Below are 27,616 nucleotides of genomic sequence, written 5' to 3'. Positions count from 1 at the left end.
GGTTTTTAAGAAAATCAAAAAAGGGACACCCACCCTTTTCATCTGTCAGCCAGGACTCCCTGATTGGACCAGATTAACAACCCTAATTAGCAAACTCATTCTATTAAGTCCAGCTGGCTAACCTTCTTACAATCACTACAAATTGGATAACATCCATCCGCCAATTAACATTTGCATTACAGAAATGTCAGGTAATAATCATTTCCAACAAGACCCATTTAACCATATTCCCTTGATGTTGAATGGTATGAACATCATTGAATCCACCACTATCACCATTTACCATCGACTAGAAGCCGAACTAGTTAAGCTATAAACTCACCTCCCCAAAGCCTGTACACTATCTACAATGCAGCAGGTCAGGCAGCATCAAAGGAGATTCTCCTTCTCTTTGGATGCTGCCTGACCTGCTGCGCTTTTCCAGCAACACATTTTTAAGCTCTGATCCCCAGCATCTGCAGTCCTCACTTTCTCCCACTATCTACAATGCCCAAGTTAGGGCATGATGGCATACTTTCCACTTGCCCACTTGGGTGCAGCTCCAATAACACTTAAGGTGCTTGATGTCACCCAGGATAAAGCAGCCCAGGTGACTGGCACCCCATCCAAAATCTTCAACACTTATTCTCTTGACCACTGATACAGTGGTGGCAATGTATGCAATAACATTCACTGCTATGACATTAACGCCTTCAACAGCACCTTCCAAATCTGTAACCTCTACTGCCTAGAAGGACAAAGGCAGTATGTGCATGGGAACATCACTACTTGCAAGGACCCCTTTAAGACACTTGCTATTCTGACTTGGAACTACATCATCACTCATTCACTATTGCTGGGTAAAGGTCCTGTAGGTGTTCTTATAGCCCAAGGTTTGGAGTTGTTTAAGACAGCAGCTTACCACTACTATCTCCAGGAGAAACCCTACTGCAGGAGAATTCTGGGATGGGCAAGAATGCTGGTTAGCTAGAGACATGAAGGAATAACTGAAAATGTGGGAGTCATGCTTTCTGAGCAAAGGACTTGTGAAAGAATAATAGGTGGCAGTGGAACTCAAATTATCTCCATGAAATTTAAGGGACCAGCTGAATAGTATTGATGCAATACCATAACCGCAACATTACATTTCTCAAGGAAACATGGATTTATAGAAGGAATCTTAAGATAATCCAATGAACTCTCATGAAATGCCATAAGACAAAAGAAGACCCTTTGATTTATGATTATTCAATCTACATCTTTAAATGCTGATATGTAATTACCCATAGAAATATTGACTGGAAGAACTATAAACCAACTTTGCCATGTAAGACACTCCCTTCAAGCGACCATTCGGAAATAAGACAACAACTGCACAGGTGGTCCAAATTTCAATAAGCATATTAAATCCTCACCTGAGCTGTTCAATGCCCAAACCATAGAAGTACAGAGTCCAGTCACAAAGATCTAGAGCTGCAACCTAGCATAAGTTGTTGATGAAGCTACAACTCCAAGACCATATGTCAATGAATCCAAAACCAGTACCAATGAGAAAGAACAAAGTTCATATTCAACTTACATCTGAGCTGGAATAGCAGAAACGATCATTAAAGAAAATTCACCAACTTCACTAATCAGTGAGACAATATCAAGATGCCATGCAACACTAATGTCACTAACAAGGCCATGCAACACTAATGTCACTAACAAGTAACTCCTTAGGATAATCAAACATGACCGTATAACATGAGGAGCTACTCGCAACACTACCTGTGCAATCTAGCAACTCACCCACGAGAGCAACAAATGTCAAATCCACTAAAATCTACAAGCAATAATATTTTTAGGAAAAAAAACAAGCTTCTTAAGGAGTTCAATTAATAAAATTTGATAGTTAATTTGTTCAGCTTTAGAAAGAAGTCAATGACAATAATCTAATTTTAGAAACTATGTTTCAAGAGCTAGGAACTAATTGTTTATGTGAATCTATATTCCAGATTGTCACACTACACACGTGTCAAGTGGCAATATATTAATCCATCCTATTTGGAGAGTGGCAAGAAATATATTCAATGAAGCTCTGACATTTTGGGTTTCAAGTGAGATTGTTAAACTTCTAGTTTCCTGAAATTAGAAACAATGTCCATTCGTAATAATTAGTGTTCCCTACATTTAGAACTGCTTATTCAACTCTGTTCTCACATTTGCACATCTCTGACATACATTTCAGTACTCTGTAAAACCAGCAAAATAGTTCAGAACAAAGGGTCAGTTTTACCCCTGTGGGACAGCAAAGAAACTTCTGGGCGTAAACATTAAGTGAAAGGATTCAAATGTTAGCATTATCAGCAATACATTACTCAAACTCAGTTTACTTCTAATTTTCTCCCTCCCTTCAATCAACTGCAAAGCTAAGTCTCTTTCATTCCAAATACCGTGTACTCAACAGGAAGAGATATAGCTGATAACAATACAAAACATTTGTCTTAAAAATGACAATTCACTTTTTACAAATTTATTCTACAGATAAACATACTGGACAAACGAGTGGTAACGAGAAGAGAGATGGCTATTACAGGACTGAAGATGTTATATCTAAATGCACGCAGTGTAAGGAATAAGATAAATTAGCTTATGGCGAGATTGAAATTGGCAGGTATGATGTGGTGGGCATCGCAGAGATGTGGCTGCACGGGGATCAGGACTGAGAACTGAAAAATCAAGGATATACAACCTATCGAAAAGAAAGGGAGGTGGGTAGAGGGGATGGGGGTTGTCTTATTAATAAGAAATAAAATTAAATCAATAGTATGAAATAAAATAGCGTTAGATGATGTAGAATCTGTGTGGGTAGAATTGAGGAACTGCAAAAAAAGTTTTTAAAAAAATCTACAGTTGGAGTTATGTACAGACCTTCAAAGTCAGGAGTCAGGGTACCAGATCCACCAGGAGATAGAAAAGATGTGTAGGAAAGGCAGAGTTACAGTGATCACGGGAAATTGCACTATGCAGGCAGACTGGGAAAATCAATTTGGTAGTGGATTGCAAGAAAGGAATTTGTGAAATGTATACAAGATGGCTTTTTTGGAGCAGCTTGTGGTGGAAACCACTAGGGAACAGACAATACTAGATTTAGTTTTATGCAATGAGGCAGACTTGATAAGGGAGCTTAATTTAAGGAACCCTGAGGAGGCATTGCTCATAATGATTGAATTTATTCTGGAATTTGACAGGGACAAGGTTTAATCAGCGGACACAGTGTTATAGTTGAATAAAAGACCACGACAGAAGCATGAGGGAGGAGCTGGATAGAATGGGCTGGGAGAGGAGCCTAGTAGGAAAGACAGTGGGACAGCAATGACAGGGAGTAATTCAAGAGACAACAATTCATCCCAAGGAAAAAACAGCATGGTACAGGGAGGATGAGGCAACCATTACTAACTAGGAAAGTCAGGGAGAGCATAAACGCAAAAGAGAAAGCACATATAATGTGGCAGAGGGCAGCAGGTAACCAGAGGATTGGGAAGCTTACAAAGACCAACAGAGGGCAACAACAAAAAGAGGAGGGAGAAGATTAAATGAGGATAACCTAGCCAGTAATATAAGGGAAGACTAAGAGTTTCTTTTCTAGAAAAACAGAATGGCCTGAAGGTGGATAAATCACCTGGAACAGATGGACTACATCCCACAGTTCTAAGGGACTTAGCTGAAGAGATAGTGGAGGCATTAGTGATGTTCTTTCAGGAATCGCTAGAATCAGGGAGGGTCACAGAGGACTGGAAAATTGCAAACGTGACACCCTTGTTTAAAAAGGGAGTAAGGTAAAAGAGAAAAAATTACAGACTGATTAGTCTAAGCTTAATTGTGGGTAAAATCCTGGAATCCATTGTGAAGAATGAAATTTCTGAATACTTGCATGTATATGGTAAAATGGGGCAAAGTCAGCCTGGTTTCATCTTCTTTGAGGAAGTAACAAGCAGGTTCGATCAAGGAAAGCCAATGGATGTTATCTACCTGGACTTCAAGAAGGCCTTTGATAAGGTTCTATATAGGAAGCTACTGAGAAAAATAAAGGGCCCATTGTGTTACAGATAAGGTGCTCACATAGATAGAAGCTTGGCTGTCTGGCAGAAAAAAAAAGTGGGGATAAAAGCGTTCTTCAAGATGACAGCCATGACAAGTGATGTTCTGCAAGGCTCAATGTTGGGACCACAACTTTATACCTTTTACATTAATGATTAGATGAAGGAACTGAGGGCATTCTGGCTAGTTTTGCAAATGATATAAAGATAAGTCGAGGGACAGGTAGTATTGAGGCAGCGGGGAGGCTTTAGAATGATTTGGAAAGGAGAGTGAGCAAGTAAGTGGCAGATGGAGTACAACGTAGGGAAGTGTGAGGTCATGCACTTTGGTGGGAAGAATGAAGACATGGAGTCTTTTCCAAATGTGGAGAAAATTCAGAAGTCTGAAGTGCAAAGAGACATGGGAGTTCTAGTCAGGGATTCTCAAGGTAAACTTACAGGTTGAGTCAGTAGTTAGGAAGGCAAATGCGATAATGGCATTTATTTTGAGGGAACTTGAATATAAAAGCAGGGATGTGTTTCTGAGGCTCTACAAGGTTCATGTCTGATCACATTTGGAGTATTGTGTGCAGTTTTGGGCCCCATTTCTCAGGAAGAATGTACTTGCCCTAGTTCAAGAGGAGGTTCAAGAGAATGGTCCCAGGAACGAAAAGCATAAACTAATGAAGAGTGTTTGAGGACTCTGGGTTTATACTCGATGGAGTTTAGAAGGATGAGGGGATCTAAGTGAAACATACAGAATATGGAACGGCCTGGACAGAATAGACGTTGGGAAAATGTTTCCACTGGTAGGAGAGACTACGACTTGAGGGCTCAGCCTTAGAGTAAAGGGAATACCTTTCAGGATGGAGCTAAGGAGAAACATCTTCAACCAGAGAGTGGTGAGTCTACGGAATTCATTGCCCCAGAAGGCTGTGGAGGCCAGGTCATTGAGCATATTTAAGAGTGAAATACACAGGTTCTCGAATATCAAGGGAATCAAGGGTTATAGGAGAATGGGGTTAAGAAACTTATCAGCCATGATTGAATGCCAGAGCGGATTCGATGGACTGAATGTCCTAATTTCTGCTCCCAAGTCTTATGGTCTTATATATTTATAGGCCTACACTATACCAGCATCAACAACAAAGGTTCATTGTTTCAATTAATATCAACACTTTGTTAAAAGCCACAAATTTTGGGGTGAGTCTTGTCTGTAATTCTTCACTTAAAATTGTGTTTTATGCTAACATGTGTTTCATGGGTAAAAACATTTCTTCATTAATTAGCCCAAATTGTCAGTCGGTGTTTGGGCTCAACATTAAGATCAGCCTTTTAACTGTGACGAGCATCAGGGTGATTGGTCAAAGAAGCAATAGTGACATGAAAGCAATTATTTGAAACAGTGAATGGCTAGTATCTGGAATGCACTGCCTAAGAGCATGGTGGAGGCAGATTTAGTTGAGATGGAAGAAAACTGAATAATCGTTTGAACAGGAAACCTTTATGGGACTACATGGAAAAAGGTAGAGGGAATGGTACTTCGAGAATTGCTCATTCATGGAGCCAGTGCAGATATGGCATAAGTGTTTTTTTCCTGTGCTGTAACCATTTCTATGACTCTATGTAATCTGTGTTGACACTTAGTACAATTCTTGGGGGCTACTGTTGTAGTGATTGGAACGAGATCAGCCAGGTTGTCCTCCGAATAGGAGTTCCTTGGTTGAGGCTGTTAATCTGATCCAATCAGGGAGCCATGGTTGATAGATAAAAGCAGCAGCATGGTGACCACGAGTGTGTGGACGTTTGCACTCCCTTCTTAATTTTCTTAAAAAACCTCCTTCTCTGCTTTTGGTTGCACTTCAGTCCCACGCTCCTGATCTTCGGGCACCCGGTACAGAGGAGGGAGGGCAGGTCTGAAGACCTCTTGTGGGTCTGCTCCTGGGCCTGGCCAAACTGGCCATCAACAGGTCCAGGCAGCGGGCCGTGGAGGGGGTCGTTACAGCCGACTGCCTGCCCCTCTTCCGCGGTTATGTTAGAGCCTGGGTGTCCTTGGAGAAGGAGCACGCGGTGTTCACCAACACCCTGGAGTCGTTCAGGGAGAGGTGGGCGCCGCAGGGAGTGGAGTGCATTGTTTCCTCCTCCAACTGTATTTTGATTTAGTCCCTACCTTCCCCTTCACTGTTTTGATCACACAGCATTGCCCTTTGATGTGAAGGGCACTGCTTGTCACTGGCCACCCGGGTGTTTTCCTATCTTCCTGGTGGTGGAAATTGAATAAAGATTCGTGCACTTTGTGTCTCTCACTGTGTCTCACACCTGCACACATACACACACAAACCATGGAAAAAAAAAAGCAGCACGGTCACACACAACATGGGTGCTGGGGAAAAAAAAATAAACAGAAGTGCATGATGTGTTCTGCTCACTCAGAGCTGGCTCTTGAGGGAGAAGAGAAAATAAAAACAAAATGCATGGTCAAAGACTGTTCACTCAGATCCTGCTCGAATGGAGTTGGATCAGTTTCAAGTACTCTCCATGTGTCAATAAAAAGGTGATTTGGTGAGGAAATACTGGCCTCTGGAGTTATTTCAACTGTACTGTTGGATACACCACCTTGGAAAAGCTGTTAAACCAAAACTCCATTGCTTATTCAGACAGTGCAAGGATCAACTGCATGAAGTAAGAAGAAAAAGCCAATTCTCCCATTGCCCCTCATCAGCACCACTAGAAATAGATCAACTATAATTTATCTTAGTTAATGTTTGCAAGCCCCTGCTGTATATAATGGTTTCCAAGCTGATGACAAACGTGCATTTCAAAAATAATCAGTTGTTTACATAATTCACTGGGATATCCTGTGGGCCAGAGATGAATAAATATCTGGTAAGCAAATAACTTAATCAAACATTAGGAAAGCACAATTGATAATCAAAAGGTTCATGGTAAGTTCTAATGCTGTAACCATGGTTTTGGTTGTGTAGTGTACAAATGTTTGCAATGACCTCATTCCAAAGACGTCCTGATCAACAGCTATTTCCTTGTTCTTCCTACACAAAATGTTTTCACTGCATGACTATGTTAAATTGTTTTCACTTTTTCTGGCATACTATAATAGCTCTGGGCATGTAAGCAAATGTCAGACTTTTAATGAACAATAATTATGAGGTGTCTTATGGCTTCAACTACAGTCTATATTCCAAGCACCACACATTGAATCACAATTTTTATGAATAGAAGTATACTAATCAATCATACAAATTCCATTCATTTTATCAAGCTGCTAAAATTAAAAGATAGATGTATCAAGTTCTTAAGGTTCTGTCAATTCAAATTTTAGGTTGAAAATACACTTGTGATCCAATTTGCATGATCGCCAAGAAAAGGCTGTCCACCTAGTCACTCATTTAACTTGCTTACATTAAATAGGAGACTGACTTTCCTCGCTTGCAGAAAAGCTGATAAACTTTGAAATCAATGTACAGTCAGATATCAAAGTTCAGCAGAGAGAATATTGTCTCCCAAAATTTATTTCAGCATGATTCATTACATCTGCTCACTTTGTAGACTCACAAATTTCATCAGCAGGCAACAGCTGCAAAAATAATGATCCCTTTCTGAGAAGTTGTGATTGTGGTTTGTGAGGGACAGATATTCAGAATGCATGGAATGGATTAAAAATCTTACCTAAAACTTTTATATCTCTAACTTTATTTGTTGCTTATATTTAAAATAGAAATATTTTTAAAAATTTGAGAGTTCTTGATCAACAACTTAACCAGATTTTGTTTTTCGAGTTCTCTACATCTGAACATATATTTTCATTAAAAGCTAATAAAGTCACAAAACAAAAATGGCCTTGGAGTGAAGTATTGCAAGGATGATTATCTTGTGACGCTCTATGACACAAGGGAAAGGAGATCAGAAACTGGAAAGGGTTAAGTGGGTATTGCACTTTTAAGCATCTGTGCTTCGATTTCTCAATAGGTTTTCAATACATCCGCTTGATACTAATGGACAGAACATTATCACAATCTAGAGATAAATTAACTCTAGTAATTTCCCTATCAAATAGAAACAAATAATTTTTGGCTACAGAAAATGTAACTAAAGGCAAATACACAGCTCTCCCTCTACACACAGGGAACAACTTGCATGAAACGTGTGTCTACACAGTTGCCAGTTTCAGTAAAATAAGTGTAATCGACAGACCTCTATCTTCACTTTCTAGGAGAGGTTAAAGAATTGGCAAAGAAGGATTCATAAAAAAGGATATTCCAAAGCTTCATAATTAAAGATTTTTGAATTGCAATCAATCCATGCATAACAAGCACCCTCGAACAAGAAAGCGACGGTGGCAAGATAATTTGTTTCTCTGATGTTGACTGTGGAATAAATGTTGGCCCGGTTATCATAGGTAAATCTCCACTCTTTAAATAGTGGCATCTTTTATATCTATCCGACAGTACAGACGTTGCCTTCGTTTTACATCTCATCCAAAAGGTAGATAATAATTTTAATGTACACTATATGTAGACCTTTGTTGGATGAACTTGTGAAAAGGCTGCACAAGTAGCGTGTGTGTGTGGAAGCAAAACCAAACATTTCAACACTTTCAGGAATGTATTGTGAAACACAGGGGTGTTTCAAAATGCCATATTTTTGTTACAGACTGAAATTTATACCTTGAGGAAAGACATGAGTGAGTACACACAGACCAAGGTCATTACATTAGCTTCTTACACTGGTGTTAGTAATGTCCTGGAAAAATCAATATAAAATGCAAATTTAATAGACAATTTAATACAGGTAGCTGAATCTAATTCCAAACAGTGCTAAATCAATTTAGAGGTATTGAAGTGATTTCCAACACAAATGGATACTGGTTAAAGAAAATTACCATTATAATTTCTTTCCAAAGCCAATTGCTTTTCTCATCCTGGATGCCCTTTCGTACAAGCAGAGATATTTCCATTATTAAGATACTCCATTATGCCTCTTACACTAAGTTTCACAAAAAACCCTCAAAGGAACCTTGAATTTAATTACTCTTGTGAAAACATTCAGTGGTCTCTTTCTGATAATTCATAAAACAGTATTACTATCAGAGATATGCTTCTTCTGAAAAAGAATTAAACAAACTTGGATTTATATAGCCAAAAGAGAAAATTCTGGAAAATCTCAGCACGTCTGGCAGCATCTGGAAGGAGAGAAAAGAGCTAAAAAGCTTTGACAAAGGGTCAGTTAGACTCGAAACGTCAGCTCTTTTCTTTCCTTACAGATGCAGCCAGACCTGCTGAGATTTTCCAGCATTTTCTCTTTTGGTTTCAGATTCCAGCATCCGCAGTAATTTGCTTTTGTCTTGGATTTATATAACAGATTTCACACACTTGGGACATTACAATGCCCTTCATCCAGATGGTAAATCACAGGACCCCTGTCAAGACTGCTTTGGAATGATGTCTAGAAACAACACAGGCATTTATGAGGATCTCCACTAAAAATGAGGTGAAGCAGGGCCAGAATGGGGCAGTGGTATGGAGGTGGAACAGATAAACTAAATTGTTGCTCACTTCAGGTTCAAAAGGGACAGCAAGGTTGCAAAACCTCAGAAACCCGCCAGTGAAAGAGACAGTCAATGGAGATTGTACTAAGATAATGGTTTCAGCCTTCCCAATACGCAATAAAGGGCATTTCTGCTCATCCATTATGAGATGTAGGACAAACAGTCTGATAATTCAGAAGCAGTGCAGGAGCTGAGTGGACTGAGGGGGGTACAATTCTCACCTGACAGATATCATCCCCAATAGTGAAGGATCCTCCTTAATTTTGCAATGCAGTGTTCCCCTTCATTTTGTGCACAAATCATTAGTGGGCCTTGAATGTCATGTCTTCAAACTCAAAAGGCTGGAATTCAACTACTGTGCCAAAGTTGCAATAGGACACAAGGTCACATGGTCATGGAATTTTCAGAATACCTTAATTTTAGTTAAGAGGCAAACTATGTGAAATAAGGTGAATTTATGCTGTCAAAACCAATGCTTACTGGAAATAGACAAAGATAACGCGCTTACCCTCATCAGTAGGATTGAACCCACAGATATCACAGATGCAGCGAACCCACTTATTCATTTCTTCTTCGGTGTCTGCTACCAGGTAGAAGACACGGTCAATTGTTCGGATATCAAAAATATAACTGTTCTCAAGATCCTTCTTATTAAAGGTTAGCCCAGCATCCACTTGTTCACAAAGATTCAAGTCAATGACACGGATTGGTTTCTTTGCATGATCATTTTTGTAGTATTCCAACACATCGGGATCGCCAGTCAGACGGCCGCTTCGAAGCACAAACCAACGCTTCTTCCATGCCTGAAACAAACCAAGAAAAATATATTATTGAAGTGTCAACGCCATTAAAATTCTCAAATTTACTGTGTAGTACTTTGATGAAACCAACCTGTTTAAATATTAAAAGGGAGAGTGGAAAGGAGGAGACATGATTACTGACATTACATCGGTAAATTTTTCTAGGGTCATCGATTTACTCAATGTAGAATTTTTATCCCACCCCAACATGCCCACAGTAAGAGTGCAGAGGAAGAAGTCCTATTAGAATATACCTTAGTCATGCTCCAATAGTTCAACGTTACAATTACGTAGCTCTTTGTGAGGCTGGTTGATGTTTTGTAACTACAAAGTGCAGAAAATAAATCTTATCAGGTGATTCCATCTCATTGAGGTGGTTTCAGGCCAATCTAGATCCAACATCCTGCTCTGAACAATCTGTTTACATCTTGACAGCTGTGACAAATGTCACCACAGCAGCTGAGACAACCCACAACATTCTGAACTCAAAGTTCTGAAGGAAAAAGTCAAGTTGTCCTATCAGCCAAATGTTAATAAATTCTTCTAAAAGGTTCCAGGATTCACATTCACACTTTTGCCAAAGACTAACCACTTATTCATCGGGCTATAAAATTTACCCGTCCACCAGAATTTCAGTGAAAGCTGCCCATTATATTGTTTATAGCTAAACAAAGACTTAACGAGAGGAGTCAAAACAAAAAGGATACAGCAAAAGGGGTGTATGGAGAGGAGGTGGTTGCAAAATGGCTGTGTCCTTGGGAAAGGGGACAGTGAAGGAGTATACAAGGTGGACGTGGACAGAGAAGGAGCTGCATGATGGGTGCAGGAAGGAACAAAGTGGCAGAAAGATCTGTGTAGGGATTATGAGGCTGAAAGAGGAGTGCGAAAGAGAAGCTGGCTGCAACAAGATTGTTCAACCTTTTCCCCAGCAATGGTCACCACACCCCATACAACAATAGTCAGCTCTCATCCTGCCATACCTACCATATCTCGACCCCTCTCCCATGACAATATTCACTGTCCCATCCCAGCAACATTTCACATCCTCCGTCAGTCGTGTTCTTTGCCATCCCTTGCTCCCCAGGCAATGCTAGTTTCCTCTTAAACAGAACCACCACTCCACCACCACCCAAAAAGACATTTTCACATAACACACATATACCAATTGCTATATGGATAAATGTATTACCTCTTATTGTGTGTGGAATCATTGTGTGCCTAGATCTTACAAAGCAGCTGCAATAATGACATCTGCAAAAGCTATTCATTCACTCTTAGCATTGGTAATGACTAAGATTTAAATGCAATTTCTTCCCGTTTTTCTCGGCTTGGACCCTTTGGCCAACATTCTAGTCCCTTTTACCTAAACTCTTGTAAAGCAAGAAGGGGTTGGAACAATAGATATCTATAGTCAGAGACAGGAAATTAGGCATGATTCCTACCGGGATCAATTTTTTTTTCCATGTACCACTCAATGTTCTCACTAACTCATTTTATCAGTGCAGTCACATGGTAACAACATCCACTGTATTAATGTTGATTGACTAGGTATTTAGACACACGGAAGTAGAATTTGAATAATTCATCAGTAGCCTAACAGTAAGCAACTCTCTATTAAAATTAAAGCCACAGCACAAATTAAAGCATTAATTTCCTCAACCACAGCATTTAAATTGATACAAGACAACATGCATTAGTTAGAAAAAAGTTTTTTGTTGAACAAAATAACATGCATCTCTCCATACAAAAAACACATTACCCTAAACACACCTTCCACAGACTGGTGACCTCACAGCTAATGCATTTAGATTCTCTAGATCTAAAGTTCTCTAGATAAAACATGCTAACTGGACAGTTATTACATTTTCCAATCTCAATTTCAGATTTGAATTCAACAATTAGGAGTGTTCCTTACAACAGGATCAACTACATTTCTTCTCAAATATAGTAGCTCCTAAATTTACAACTTTTAAACTAAGATTCCATGTTCATTTGCAAGGAAATTACTATTTCCGTAATTTAAAGTTTTTTTTTCCCCCCCAAGTATCCTACTTAGGCAAGTTTTGTTTTTCCTTTTTAATATGTTCAGCCCAAGTCTCTGTTTCAGGCAATCTGATCCCACTGTCTTCATTGGATTCGCTGATCAATCCAGACTGGTTAAAACTAACAATCAGAACTTTTAAGTCTCTGTAGTGTAGATATGCACACAGCAACTCAAGTTGGAGGACTCTCCCCAAATTGGGAGATTTGACCCCTTATTGGTAGCTGACCTGCTCCAGTACTACACTGAGATTTAGCTGTAATTTTCCATTCAGTTTATGAAATTTGCCTTGAACTCTCAACCTTCTGACTTGAAGTGGGGCCAGGGGGCCTCCTTGGTCCACTGTCCTCAGCATACCAACTAATCTGTCATAAAAGGAATCGATTCGTTTGAGGTTGGGGAGGCAATAGTTTCCATGCTATTTTACAACAACACACCATTGCATCCTTGAAAAGATTTTACTTATAAGTAACAACATGGTTTATTATACAATGACCTTGGCCCATTTTGTTTGATGAGCTGCAGCCACGGTTACAACACCAATAACTAGTAAAGTTAGTTATTAAGAGCTGAGACCTCATATCAACAATTGGAACCGTAAATAGCCTGTTTCTTGAAATTATTTGAAACAATTTCAAACAAATAATATCACAAATACAATAACTCATCATTACTAAATTAGGAAGAATTAATAATGACTTGAAGATTAATTTGTTCTTTTGTAAGTGGCCAAACTGGACAGCCTATGTGTATCAGATTTGTGACAGCAGCACAAGGTCAGCTTGTTCCCGTTTTGGCTTGCCTGGATTTGGGACATGCCTCCTTGTCTTACCAATGATAGAGGTAGTAATGCGGAGTGTCAGATTTGCCTTCAAAACACAGAAAAAGAAGAATTTGCAAAACACAAATGATTACTTTCATCCCTAAAAGAACAGGTAGGTGCAAGAAAACTAAGCATATTATTCAGCCACACAGAACAGAATATCCCAAGTGTGAGTTCCCACTATAGCAAGTGGGTGCCAAATTTTAGAAACAGGAATCTATAATTTTTGGGGCCAAGAGGGAAATGCATGAATACTCCTACTCTTAATTGTTATCCAGCAATTTGTTGGACAATATTCATGTGTAGGTGTTCAACATGGGGCATAATTACATGTTGTAGCAGGTGCCAGATTTTGTCACAGCACTACTTTTGCAAAACAGCAAGTTTTAGTAGTTTTATGATTCTAGCAGTACTTTAAAAGAAAACAAAGATAATGTTTATACTGAGAGGTTAAAAATGAATTCCAGTTCAAAACTCCACAAGTTACAGACCAGTTTGTTCGTGCCTTGGTGGAGTTAGGTTTTAAATGACTTTTTCCAGCTTGATTCTTTGGGGGAGTTGGGGTGTAGCATCATTCAATACTCCAGCCTTGAATGTACAATGCTGTAACAGTGAGCAGGGGACATAGCTTTCGTTACGAGAGGCCAAGGCTTTTCCAAGTTCAAGACACAGAGCTATTCAGTATTAAGCATTCCACCGGGCACTCTGCAACATACACCAAAGGTCGTCCATAATTAAAGTAGCTGCATTTCATTAACGATTGCCAAATAGAACTGTCTCCTATTTGTAAATGGCTAAAACGCTTTGTCACACGCCCTAATTTGGCAGAAACTACCTTAGGGGTGTTCAAAAATTAAGTAAATGCACTTCATGTATATTTACTCAACATAGCACCACCATGCAGCAATTCAGGCAGAGAAAGCTCTTGCAATAAGTAAAGCAGATTCACGTACTGCTTTTCATTTTACTAACAAATACAGAAAAATGTTCCAAGTAAACTTACATATGCCACGTGAATGTGAATACAATGATCACATATTGAAAAATGTTTATTAACTAGCTTTTTATTTAATAATTATAGATGTTAAGATACCATGTTTGTATTCCTTATTAGTCATGCCTGGAGAGTGGCTAATATTTACCAAAATTGTTGGCTACCAAGATAAATACTTGGAATAAACTTTTCATAATATAGTTAAACGTCAGACATAAAATTGACTATTCGAGTTTACCAAAGTTCCAAGTTTGTTTCCGGGTTTGTGCCAAGTGATCCATCTACTGCTGTCCTTAACTGGAGCAATGGTGGGCTGTTACAATTCATCTCAGCACTTCTGAGCTAGAGTAAGGTTAAAAATTAGTCAGGATTCCCATTCCCGATTGCTTGAGGTGAAAGTCCGACTGGAAGTGCAAGTGAGGACATTGGATAAGGCACTAGCACTGTCAGTGTCTATGGATCCACATTTCAGGAAGGCTAGGGTTTCAAATGGAATCAAGAAAAAGGGAGAAAACAGGAAAATGGGACTCCGGGATGGAATCAATATTGTGAAAGTCAAATTTTAACAGGTATTTCAAATAATGCTAAATTTTAAACAATAATCTTGTGAAATACAAATCAATCCTAGAACTTATAAATCACATGGTTCTGTACTGACTGCTGTGGTGAAAAGCAGGTGTATGAATGGTTAGAAAAAAAAACTTGGGATGAATCCACATTGCTATGCTCCCCGATGCTGTGCCAACTCTGGGTGACTGCTAAAAGGTGGAAATTAGAACCATCGTCCCTGAAGATACATCGCAAAACCAGACAGGCTGTGCATTTCCAACACTCTACTCTTCGACTCTGATGTTCAGCATCTGGAGTCCTCACTTTCACATAATGAAACCAGTCAAGGGTCACTTTGCCCTCGTGCTATAAATTTTCCCCAGTGTCAAACAGGTGCCATGCTGCATTAATTTGCTGCAAGGCAGAAAGTAGCAAATTCACAAACAAATTTTGTATCGATCTTTCGCTGGACCATGAGAATAACTTTGAACCTGCTCTTAGATCTGCATGGGTCATCATAAAATGGTCAGAAACATTCTAAGGCTGCAGTTATAATTACATGTAGCTTCTAGATTGTATATCCCATAATGCATCTCAATAGTATGTCGCATTCTTTGATTGTTGAACAACACACTAAGTACAGAATTTTCACAAAATGTATACAGTGCCTGCTCGGTTTACACATTCCTTTGGAATTATCTTTTATTCTAATACTGTACATACCGTATTTCCTTTCCATTGCATCGAAGTTCCTTCCTACACAGCAAGCCTTCACTCTAAAATCATTTACTGCCATGCCACATTATAGTCTGCAGAGCTTTTGCAGCACAGTGCTACAAAGGCAGGACCACATAACTGAAAGGTAATATTAGAATTTTTTATTTAAAGTTTCTGCAAGTGCTAGAAAACCCAAATATCTTCCTTACAAATGGGGTAGATATTCAGCAGAAGTCAAGTCATTTGGGTAGTCAAAGTTCAGATCAATTGATTTGTCCAAATGCAGCTCAGACTAAAATGAGCACTTAAGTTATTGGTGCTGTACCTGACAATATTTTGTTAGAATGCAGAATAACTAGTTTGACATTAAACATTTCATGTATCTGCACATTTGGCAATAGTTATCAACAGAAACATTACATTAAAATTGGTTGAAAGTGATAGTCTTAAGAATATCAAAACAACATTAATTTCATCACCCTAAACCAAACCACTAATAATAATTTCAAATCAAAATGGACTACATCAACAAGCTATAAAATTGTAGGTTTAACATACTCTCTGTAAAAAATGCAGTCAAGTGTCATGGTAAGTGTTTATGTACTGGAACAACCAACCATCAATGTGTTGGCCAACAGAACTTGCCAATCACAAATTGGTCGACAATTACACTATTTTAATTGCCTTGCATGTAATACAAGTAAAAGCCCGAACATTTATTTCATTTAGCTGTACAAAGTTTTTCTAAGACGCTTTTCATTCCTTATCTTAGACCAGTTTGTAATTCTGCTATAAAATTGGCCAGACAGTAAATGAACTTGTTTTTTGCTAATATTGCATGCTGTTCGGTCTTTGCAGTGACTTGCATTTTTTGAACTGCGAATTACTGGATTGGCTCACTGTCACCTGTTAGCTAGACATGCTCATCCAATTGGTTCAGCTGACTAGAGTAACAACTTCCTTTTACATACAATGTTATTTGGTGTTTCCATGGTGTTGAAATCTACCTTTTTCACAAACCACTTTATCAGATAACCAGTAAAGAGTAAGCAAGGACATTCAGCATAACAATCCAAAAATCACTGCATTTCACTGTACTACTTCACCAATATAATTACAATAAAAAAGGTTAAAACACAAGTACATGCTGTGCTGTCAAGTCATGTAACTAAATATTATAGTTGTGCCTTTTATTCCTTTTTTCCATTTTTGGTCAAAGCTGGAGTTAGTCACATCATCTGGTTTCATAATAAGTCTCATTAGGCCAATAGTTAACTTTCGACTAACAAATGTAACACAGCAAAAATAATCACAGCCTCATAATGTCTTTAACTGTCTTAATCTTCAAATTATAGCAAATCTTGAATTTAACACTTCTGATTCTCATAAATGAAGATACCACATACAAATACAATGAATAGTGGTTAAATGACTTAAGGGAAACACCGGAGGTATTACTAATTGAGTTAAAGAAAAAAAGAAAGTAAACTGGAATTGCTCTTCTTGTATTCCTAGCTTGACATTTTGTAGTTTGACATGACCTAGTCCACTATTCAATTAACCCATTCAGCTACTGAATAATGAATCCACATACTTCTTCCTATTAAGAAAGTAAAGATATTTTGTCTTGCTGCAGTTACTATCAGAAACCCCCTGAAAGGAAGTTCTACTTTATGCAGAAAGATATTGCCACTATATCGACTAAAATGCCACCTCAACTGGATTATAATTATAACACCTCAAAAGATAAAATCAAGTTGTAACTACACGTTCCAGTCAGGCTATAACATTATGATTTAAAGAACATAATATATTTTTATGCTAAATATCACAGAAGCATTTTTCACACTAATAGTAATTTATACAGATCTTTGTATTTAATTCTAAATGAGAGTCAGTAAATTATCTTTTGACCTCCCGCGAGTGACTACCCCACCTTATCCCTAGTGGCATTTTCAGTTGGGCCTACTGTGTAACTCATCACGGTCTCTAAGAGCAGGAACCAAGTTTCTTCCACATTGTTTCCATTCCTCACCTTATTGTCATCCATGTCTTCAGCTGCCAAAGCCCTAATATCTGGAATTTGCTTTGTAAAACTTCGCATCATCTGCTCCTGCAAAAATTGGTTCTTTGAATTCTTGGTCAAAACTTTTAAAATTTACTTTGATTTGGTGAATGTTATTTCAAGAACTTCTAAATTGCCCAGAATGTTTTCTATATTATAAAAGGGACTATATGGAAAAAAAAATTGCTGTTGGTATGCTACATTAATATTATTAGGTTAAGACATCAATTGGAGGAGGAACCTATAAAACAGAAGAAAAAAATATAATACATCACTAAACCAATTTAGCTGTGCTGCTTTTAGTACCAATTGGTTTCAACAACAGTACTTCTCTGTTACATATGTATATATATGTAGACATAGATTTATTGAACATCACTGAAATATTAGATTCTGATTTATTGATTGTTGTTTCTGAAAATTATTCAATGTGATTCTACATTGCGACATGACAAACAGAAGAAAATAATTCTGAACTCAAAAACATAACCAAACAGGAGAGTTCTACAAAGAAACCAAGAAACTGTTATGTCAGGGGCCAACATATTTTGGTGGGAAGGAACCCAAGTTGCGCTCAACCAAAACCTGCGCGAAATAGATGAGCAGCATTCACAAAGTTATGAGTTCTGCATTATATTTGCGATTGCTTTACACTGCAACGTTTGCTCAAATCTCTAACATACACCATTGAAACCAATAACTGAAGTCCAGTGAAGGCATCCCCAAAGCTGATAATTATCTCTCATTCTGGCCATAAAACGATTACATGGGCACTTACATAAGGAATGGAAAGAACAACGAAAATAAAAGAAAGAGGGTCATCTCTGTCTAACCTTGGAGCATTTGTTATTTTCCAAGTGTCAAGGAAATAGTACAAAATGTTGCAACAATAAAAAGGTTACTGATTCACTGCTAGGGAAACAAAATATTTATCAACAAAATTATGCATATTGATATTTTGCCAAATTAGTGGGATATTTAACTGGACTGCCTCCTCCAGCTAACAAGGAAGAACAAAAACAACTAAACATTCATAAACTCTAAATTTTGAACTCTGAAGCAGATAGTGCCTGATTAAGTAGGAGATTCTGAATAGAATGATTTTGATTACTGCAAATCATTTCTATGGTAGATCATAAGAGACTTCGGATTGACCTTCCTTACTTTACAGTGTTGTGCAGTGCTACTCTCCAGATGCAGGTATAGATTGGAAGAATGAGTGCAAATAAAATTTTGTACAGTAGTATGGTGATTGATAACTGAGGTATATTCTCTAAAGCGTCAACGCTGGTTTAAAAAAAAGCTGTACATCTGGCCCCAAAACAAGCTATGGAATAGGGTAGTGAGGTTAGTTTGAATTGCTCTAGACTGAATGACCTACAAATGTGAATATCTGTGATTTGATATGTTGGAGCTGGTATAAATATTGGCCCATAATTACCTGTCAAAATAATGGCAAAGCATTTTGTGTGCAGCAATTTAAGTTAGAGCAGATGGGTAGAAGTTCAAATGTTGCTTTGAGATGTATTTTTGCTGTTTGCTTCTTATAAGCAGCATTTTTATGCCTGACTCATTATTAGAGTACATTGAATGGGACATATTGCCCTGTAGACAAACTAAATTCAGCACAGAAGCCAGGTGAAATGGATGATACAAGGTGTCTTGGAGCCATTTAAGGTCATGTGTATTTTTCCATACTTTTGTTTTTATAAGCAGTAATTTTTGCCATGAAAATGTTCAGTGTTAATTATTGCCAATTAACCACGGATTGAAAATGAATGACTACATGTGTAATCCAATTCCTTCAGGAATAGATTGTTGCTGGACATTTTATAATTAGAAAGATTTTCTTTAAATTTTGTCTCTTTTCCTTTCACACTTAATTGAATGTTTCTTTTACTCTTTCTCTTTCTATAACTGATTAGTCATCAAATTCATCCATTCCAATTTGCACTTCTTTCTCGTGTTCTTTAAAGTCTTAATCCTTCAAATAGTTTGTAGTGATAAACAGTTAGTAACTGTTGTATTATTGTACAGATCTCAGAAAGGCACAATATCTCCATCTCAACAAGATGGTATCAAAACAATCACAATAAACAGCATTGATATTGAAGGCCTCCACTTCAATCTGTCAAAGTTAGTTGGTCAATGAATCAACCAGTCAATTAGGGGTTTATTTAGGTTAGTTAGACAACCGATCAACCACGTATATAATGTGGCATTGGTATGAATAAGTATAGTATCAGATTACATGCAAGTCTGTAATGTCATATTAGCAACTAATTATGTATACTAATAAACTTCTAGAAATCTCACTCAAAAAGAATCAGAGTCTCTGTGGCATGTTAGTGGGCCAATATATAAGAAATCACATCACATCAGTTATTTGCACAGGTCCCAGCTGTCTGCTTTCCCTCACTATGATGTTAACAGCTCACACTTTTAACAACTGGTCTCCCTCGTATAGGAAGGATGTTATGAAACTTGAAAGAGTTAAAAAAAAAGACAGTTATGAAGATATTGCCAGGGTTGGAGGATTTGAGCTATAGAGACAGGCTGAATAGGCTGGGACTGTTTTCCCTGGAGCATTGGAGGTTGAGGAGTGGCCGTATACAGGTTTATAAGAATCATGAGTGTAAATAGACAAGGTCTTTTCCCTGGGGTGAGGGAGTGCAGAACTAGAGGACATGGCTTTAGGGTAACAGAGGAAAGATATAAAAGGGACAACTTTTTCACAAAGGGTGGTATATGGAATGAGCTACCAGATGTGGTGGTGGAACCTGGTACAATGACAACACTTAAAAAGGCCTCTAGATGAGTACATGAATAGGAAGGGATTAGAGGGGCTTGGGCTAAGTGCAGGCAAATGGGACGAGATTAATTTAGGAATTTTGGTTGACATGGATGAGTTGAACTGAAGGGTCTATTTCCATGCTGCACATCTCTATGACTCTTACTTGTGACGTAAAATATCATTACAAATAAATGGCAAGTGCAACATTAATAATGAATTTCCTTGCTACAAATTATACTCTAGTGTTAAACAAAACGCAAATCTCAACTTAATCCAATATTGAAACTGTCAATGTTTAAAATGTACATTTATTTTTTGCAACTGTACAAATTGACATAATACCTAAAATACTTTGCACTGTAAATTAGCAATACCTTAGACAGTTAAAGTTAAAAGTCACATGATACCAGGTTATAGTCCAACAGGTTTATTTGTAAGTACAAGCTTTCAGAGCACTGCTTCATATTCAGGTAGCTAGTCAGAATAGTTAAGGTGAAGAACTGGATCATAAAAAAACAAAAGCTGATTAACAATGTAGATAATTAGTGAAAACTGATTAGATCACAAGGCACTATAATTTGAAAGAACCAAAATTGGGGCATTGATATTACTAAATGGCAGAAGCCACTGGTTACTGTCTAGGCCCAAGGTTCAAACGGCATTCCGGCAATAGTACCAAAGATTTGTACTCCAGACCTTGCTGCAATCCTAGCAAAGCTGTTCTAGTACAGTTAATACACTGGTAGCCACCTAACATTGCGGAAGACTGCTCAGGTTTGTCCTGTACACAGAAAAACAGGACAAATGTAACTCTGCCAATTACTGTCCCTGCCTAATTTTAAACACTACAAAGTGGCAGAAGGTAATGTCAACTATAAAGCAGCACTTGCAAAAGGAACAACTGGGACCAAGTTGCAATAAAAGGATGGCAATAAATATTGGCAATTCCAAACTATACAAACTTCAAAAATCAACTGACATTGGTAGCCTAGACGTGGAAATTATAGAATGCTTTTGAGATAGTTTCCTATAGTATGTTCTGGACCCAAACAAAAAAGCAGGTTATATTTTGTTATGTAGTAGGATTACTCAGAGGATAACACATTAACATGAATAAAAGATTAGCTGGCTTGCATAAAATGTTTTTTTTTCTTCTGTGTCAGGAAACCTTAGCTGTGGTGGAACCCTCAGCTTTTTACAATTCATATCAAGGACTTAGATGAAAGATATTGGCCCTCTTGTGACACCATGGTAGCGTCCATACCATAAGGCCCAGGTTCAAGTCCCATCTAGTCCAGAAGAGCGTAATAACAGGTTAAATAAAAGTTTTAAAAATTTAGATGAGAAATGCTATTGCATGATAGTTAAATTCACAAATGGCACAAAAGTAGGAGACTATAGTATAAAGAGAACATAAAGAGGTAGCAGACATATAGGTAGATCAAGCGAGTGGGCCAAACTCTGGCAGATGGAGTATAACGTGGGGAAAATGGGAAGTTGTTCATTTCTCCTGGCAAAATGAACAAAAACATAATTACCCAGATAAAGAATGACTGCAGAATTCCAAGCTGCGGACAGATCAAGGTGTTCTAACATGCCAGAAAACTTCAGTATACAAGTACAGTAAGTAATTAAGATATGTAGAATGCCATCCTTTATGATGAGAGGAAGTGAACATGAAAGTGCATATGTTACACTTCAGTGACACAGGGTATTGGGGAGATCACTTCTCGAATACTGTTTTGGACTCGTTATTAAGACAAGATGTAAACGCATTAGAGGATACAGAAAGGTGGTTTACTATATTCAAACCTGGAATGTGCAGATTATCTTACAAGGTAAGGTTGTACACACTGGAGTTGTTTTTGAGGGGTGACTTAATTCAATTCTTAAATAGCAGTGACTTAATTCAAGTATACAAGGTCCTGAACAGTCTTGGCAGGCCAGATGTGGAAGGAATATTTCCTCTTGTGGTTCAGTCCAGAATTCTGGGGCACAGTTTTAAAATTAGGGGTGGCCCTTTTAGGACAGATATAAGGATAACTTTTGTTCCCATCATTAGTTGGGACACTTTGGACTTCTGCTTCAGAATGTGTCAAGGGTTTTTAAAAGCAGAAGTTGTCTGGCATAGGAATGAACAGTTATTGATGGTAGATGGGAATCTGGAATTTGAAACAAACCATGCTTTTGTTGAAAGCGGAGAAGAACTGAGGGTCTGAATAGCTTACAAAGATACACTTTGCTCCTAATTTGTATGTAAGGTGGCTGCAAGAGCAGTTTAGAGGCTGGGAATTCTGCAGTGGGCAACTCATCTCCTGTCTTCCCAATACCTTTCTCCTTTACTCATTCATGGGATGATGGCATTGCTGGATAGGCTAGCATTTATTGTCCAAGAGGAAAATTAAGAGTCAACCACATTGCTGTAGGTCTGCAGTTTCATATGGGCCAGACCAGATAAAAATAGAAGTTTCCTTCTCTAAAGGACATTAGTGAACCAGATGGATTTTTCCAACAAACAGCAATGGATTCATGGTCGTCATCAGACTCAATTCTAGATATTTACTGAATTCAAATTCCACCATCTGCTCTGGCAGCATTCAAACCCAGGTCCCCAGAACATTATCTGGGTCTCTGGGTCAACAGTCCACTGATGATGCCACTCAGCCATTGTCTCCTTCTTTCTACAAGATGCAAGTCAGGAGTATGATGGAATACTTCCCTGTTTGCCTAAATGGGCACCGCTCCAACAACACTGAAGCAGCTCAACACTATTCAAGAGAAAACAGACAATGTGACTGACACTTCATCCATCATGTTCAACATTCATTCTCTCCACCACAGTAGCAGCGGTGTGTACCATCTACAAGATGAACTGCTACAACTCACTAAGGCTCTTTAGACAGTATCTTCTAAATACACAAATTCGATCACCTAAACGGGCAGCAGATACATTGGAACACTACCATCTGCCAAGTTCCCCTCCAAGTCACACAACATCCTGACTTAGAAATATACTGCCATTCCTTCAGTGACACTGCATCAAGCACCTGGAACTCCTTAAGTATGGACTACGGTGGTTCAAGGAGGCAGCTCACCACCACCTTCTCAAAAGCAATTAAAGATGAGCAATATAGGGCAGCCTTGCCAGGAATGCCCATATCCTGTGAACGTATAAATAAAACTAAACAACTGCCAATTACCTCCAATTGCTGGCAAACATTCCTTTCCTCAAATCAACAAAGTTCAAATACATTTAATAGTCATCACTATTTATGGTGTCACAAAGCTAGTCCTTTTTTTTCTAAAGGTGTTCCTTGGCTCAAGGATACTCTGTCCTTGATTGTTTTCCAGAGAGGTAATAAGCCAGGCTGGGCCCTGATCAGTCTGGTTTGGTATAGCCATTAAAGCGTATTGAGGTGCCTTTTGTTTATATGTAAACAAATGAGACTTCAGGCCAAAGTGGTCATGTTTTAGAAGTGACCTGTATAATGAAAGGGGTGTGGTCAGCTCTTGAGCTGAGCGGTTTAGTTCAGTCCAGAACTGGTTGGGAGTTCAACCGTGAGCAGTGTGGAAACTCTCTTCTCTTTCCTTTTAACTTCAAGCTGTAAGCACATGTCCCATTTATACTGGTTTTAAAATGGAGTTTGCTTATTGGGACTGTTGTGTATATTCAGATCAGCATAATCAAGTCTAGTTTGGATAGACTGAGTTCTGTAGGGGTTTGTTATTCTGTGCTTTGTGTTTCATTGTGTAATCTTGTGCATAATTTTTTGTTTGTTTTTAACCTGGTTGTCAACCTTGCTAACTTGCTCAGGGTAATTTTCATTGTACACTTACCGAAATAAGTTGTAAAGTTATGGTGTGGGCTGCCTGCTTAAGAATGTTTTGTGGTCAGGCCTAGTCCATAACAATGGGAACTTGTCTTTCATGAAATGGCTGCTATATTTGTCTATCTAACAGGCACTTGACTTCAAAGCCCGTGAAGTGTTCTGAAACTTGGAGAATTCTAAATAATTAAAGGGAGTAATTGAACAAAGAGCTGTAGTGGTATTGCGTAATTTTTAAATAGATGCATTTTACTATAATTCTCAGAAGGAACAATACATTGAGTTTTTAAAATTATTTTTCTCAATCCCCACATTTTGTACTTTCTAAAAAGAAAAACAATTTCTAAATATCAAATAAGGAAGGCACAAATTGTAATTGCTGCTCATTCCTGTCTAAGAAGGAAGCTGAAAATTAACTAAACATTTATTGCAAAATCAATTGAACTCTGTAGTTGGGTTTTAATAGAACAACTAAAAAATCTGTTCCAATGAAAATTAAAAGCTTTTAAACTCTTCAAACAAAATTGAATCAAAGACATCCACTAAAATTGAAAAGTTTTATTTCAGTGTAGCAAATATTGATTTAATGTTTCTGAATGTCAAAGAATGTTGCAAGTCCCTTTAGTGCCAAATATACTGGGTCTAAGCTTCAGACTCATCTGTTTAGACAAGGGTGAAATTACTTGGATTTTCTTTTTTTGAGTAAGAGAACGGAATTGCATGAGCACTTCCATAGCAACAGTACTCAGAAACGAATAGCACACAATAATGCTCAACAGAACATCTACAGGGTAAATGTGAAGCATACAACACCATTTCAACCTTTTCAAAAAAAAAATCATACTTCAAAACAAATGATATCATATACATTGCTGAGCCTTGACAATACAATTCAGATTGCTAATTTGAGGGGAACAGATTTCTTGTGCAGATAAAAATAATGATACAGGTAGAAAAATTCTGGTTCTGTTCCTGAAAATCACTACTGTAAATTAAACAGCATCAAATGAATCTTAGCTTTCAACCAGAATCGATGTTAAAAACGGGGTAGGGTTCTGTAGGACTTTCCTGATCAAAAAAACAATACTAAAGCATTTCATTCTGTATATGTTGCTAAATCAAGTAACCTTTAAAATAAATGTAAAAGAAATATAACATCTACTTACAGTACCTGCTGCTCACATTTCACAATCCTACATTGTAAAAGTTTTTTTTAAAACCGTTGTCAAATGGCATGGCCCACATTGCTGTCACCCTGTCCCCAGCAAACTGTGCCCTGTCTTCTCCAATACCAACTTACTTATTCCCTGTTCTATTATCAGAGATTAATCTTTCAGCCAATTCACTGCCATTTTCTTGAACTCCCTCCTTCAGCATTTCCTCTGCTTTAAAACTCTTCAATGTTAAGAAAGTACGCTACAGATTTAACAAAGGACTTCGTGGATTATAACTACTGAAGCTGATCCTGCCTCTCAATGCTGCCACTCACATCAGAATCCTGGCACTGGATCAGGTCAAGGACAGAACACAAGTTAGAGGGTCAGGTATGGGGCGAGGCATACATCTGAGAGCTACAGAGAGGAAATGAAGTTAACATGAATCTCAAGCACCAGTAATTTAATGAAGATAAAAGCAAAATAAAGCTAATTGGTTCAATGTTAATTGAGGACTAACTGTACATAACCATCCCAAATTCTACAATAACCAGTAATTTTAAAAAAAAGAATATTTGTGGCTGTAAAGAATGAAGTAGAAATGTATTTCTTAGGGGAGGACCATGCCTCACTGTTGTGACACTTGTAAAAGCAAACTTGATGCATTAGGTAAAATGATTGGAGCTAAACAGGGGTTTCCATAACATACTGAAGTTCATTCTGACATTGTTATACTGCTTCCCAATTTTCTCACTTAAATTGTCCTAAGTTTCAAAAGAAAATAGATATCAGAAGTGTAAAACCAAAGAGCAGAATATGCCTAATGCTTGTGCTGTATCTATAATACGTAGAGCACAGCCATCAAAACAGTGCATCAATGCTATATTAATATCAAGGCTTCTTTCCCCCTGCAGATTACCAATGATTTCAATGTATATAAATAAATAAATACAAAATTGAATCAAAATATTAGCACAGAATCTCCACTACAATATGAATGTGTAATTAGTTGCCTATTTTAACCAAATGGTGCTATGTATTTGCCAGTCTCAGAAGCAATTATAAATGCACTTTTAACAGATTGTTTCAGACACTTGAAGCAGCTGTTCACACCTTGATGAAGAGCAAATACTTTAGTGATGCATCAATATTTAAATAGTGACAAGATTTTCTTCATAGTAAAATCATGATTTTGCTGTCTTCGATCAAACAGTCCTGCCATCCTCAGTACCTGAATTTTGATTTATTTTCCTAAAAACATATTTTATTCATAAAATGTTTCAAAAATTACAAAAAAATTGACTTGAACACTCAACTTGTCCCATGTTCCACTCTATGCAGTTGTAATTGTAATTACTTTTACAAAAATACATTCCACCTTTGACGTATAGCTAGAGGGTAAAACACTTTAGAAATGCAGTAGATATAACATTTCCCCTTATACACTATATTCTGCTTTGAGATGCCTCAATAAATTTTCAACACATTTGATTTATAACTGATTTGTTATAAGGCATACAATTATCAGCCCTTCAGTGTGGGATGGCTGATTTAACCTACACAGAAGCCTTTCCTCATTGCAATTTTGCAATGGGTACCTCAGTAATGCACTGGGCTGCAAACCTTGAACGAAAGAAACTCCTCACACTTGAAGGCCAGCAAGTTTCAGGCAAACCAAAGAGAGCTGATGGTCCTCCAGTTGCAGTTGATGTCTAAATTGGTCTTGATTGACAGAACATCTTGCTATTTGGAGATGCAAATACAGATGTCAGGTGTAAAGAAAGAAAAGTTTGGCTGAGATATTATTTTAAAGTTCAGAGAGTTATTGGTCTTTTCTATCTTGGTTTGAGCAAGCAATGGTACTTGCTTACAAAAATTCCAAGCACTCAAATGTCACATCAGAGCAAGAATTGCTGTCTTCAACAGAAAAAAAGAGACCTGTTTGAGAAATGTAAATCCAGAGCATTCTAACTTTAAAATCCATGTTTGTCAAAATGCAAATAAGGACGAGGGCATAAGGAAAGAGCAATAATTTCTTAATTTTCTATGATAAGGGTGTACGAAGACAAAATATTCCTTTTGAAATAATTACTTAGAGTTTCAGGTCACCCCACACTCAATGGAAACTGATGAACAGCTTCCATTAATCATGATCTTATATAGTTCAGGAATACCAAGTACACTTCACTGTTCCAAATAAACATTTTCACCTCAATTACAATAAGATTGGACAGTGTTGCCATGCA

The 27,616-nt window shown here is 37.8% G+C and overlaps 1 protein-coding gene across 12 annotated transcripts in view; it reads right to left on the bottom strand.

Moving 5' to 3' along the window:
• gab1 (GRB2-associated binding protein 1) overlaps nt 1-27,616 on the bottom strand; it is a 235,421-nt gene that overhangs the window by 70,093 nt on the left and 137,712 nt on the right. For 11 of the 12 annotated variants that reach the window (XM_072584139.1, XM_072584140.1, XM_072584150.1 and 8 more), the window contains one exon: nt 10,115-10,409. In XM_072584139.1, coding sequence (XP_072440240.1) covers nt 10,115-10,409 — 295 coding nt within the window. Of the gene's footprint in view, nt 1-10,114; nt 10,410-25,516; nt 25,534-27,616 lie in introns of those variants that run through there. The other variant, XM_072584149.1, reaches the window with a different exon arrangement.

The sequence above is a fragment of the Chiloscyllium punctatum genome, chromosome 14, assembly GCF_047496795.1.
Source record: "Chiloscyllium punctatum isolate Juve2018m chromosome 14, sChiPun1.3, whole genome shotgun sequence".
In the NCBI taxonomy this organism is placed as follows: Eukaryota; Metazoa; Chordata; class Chondrichthyes; order Orectolobiformes; family Hemiscylliidae; genus Chiloscyllium; species Chiloscyllium punctatum.
Note: the sequence above shows the minus strand (reverse complement) of the source record. Positions and strands in the feature narration are given on the sequence as shown.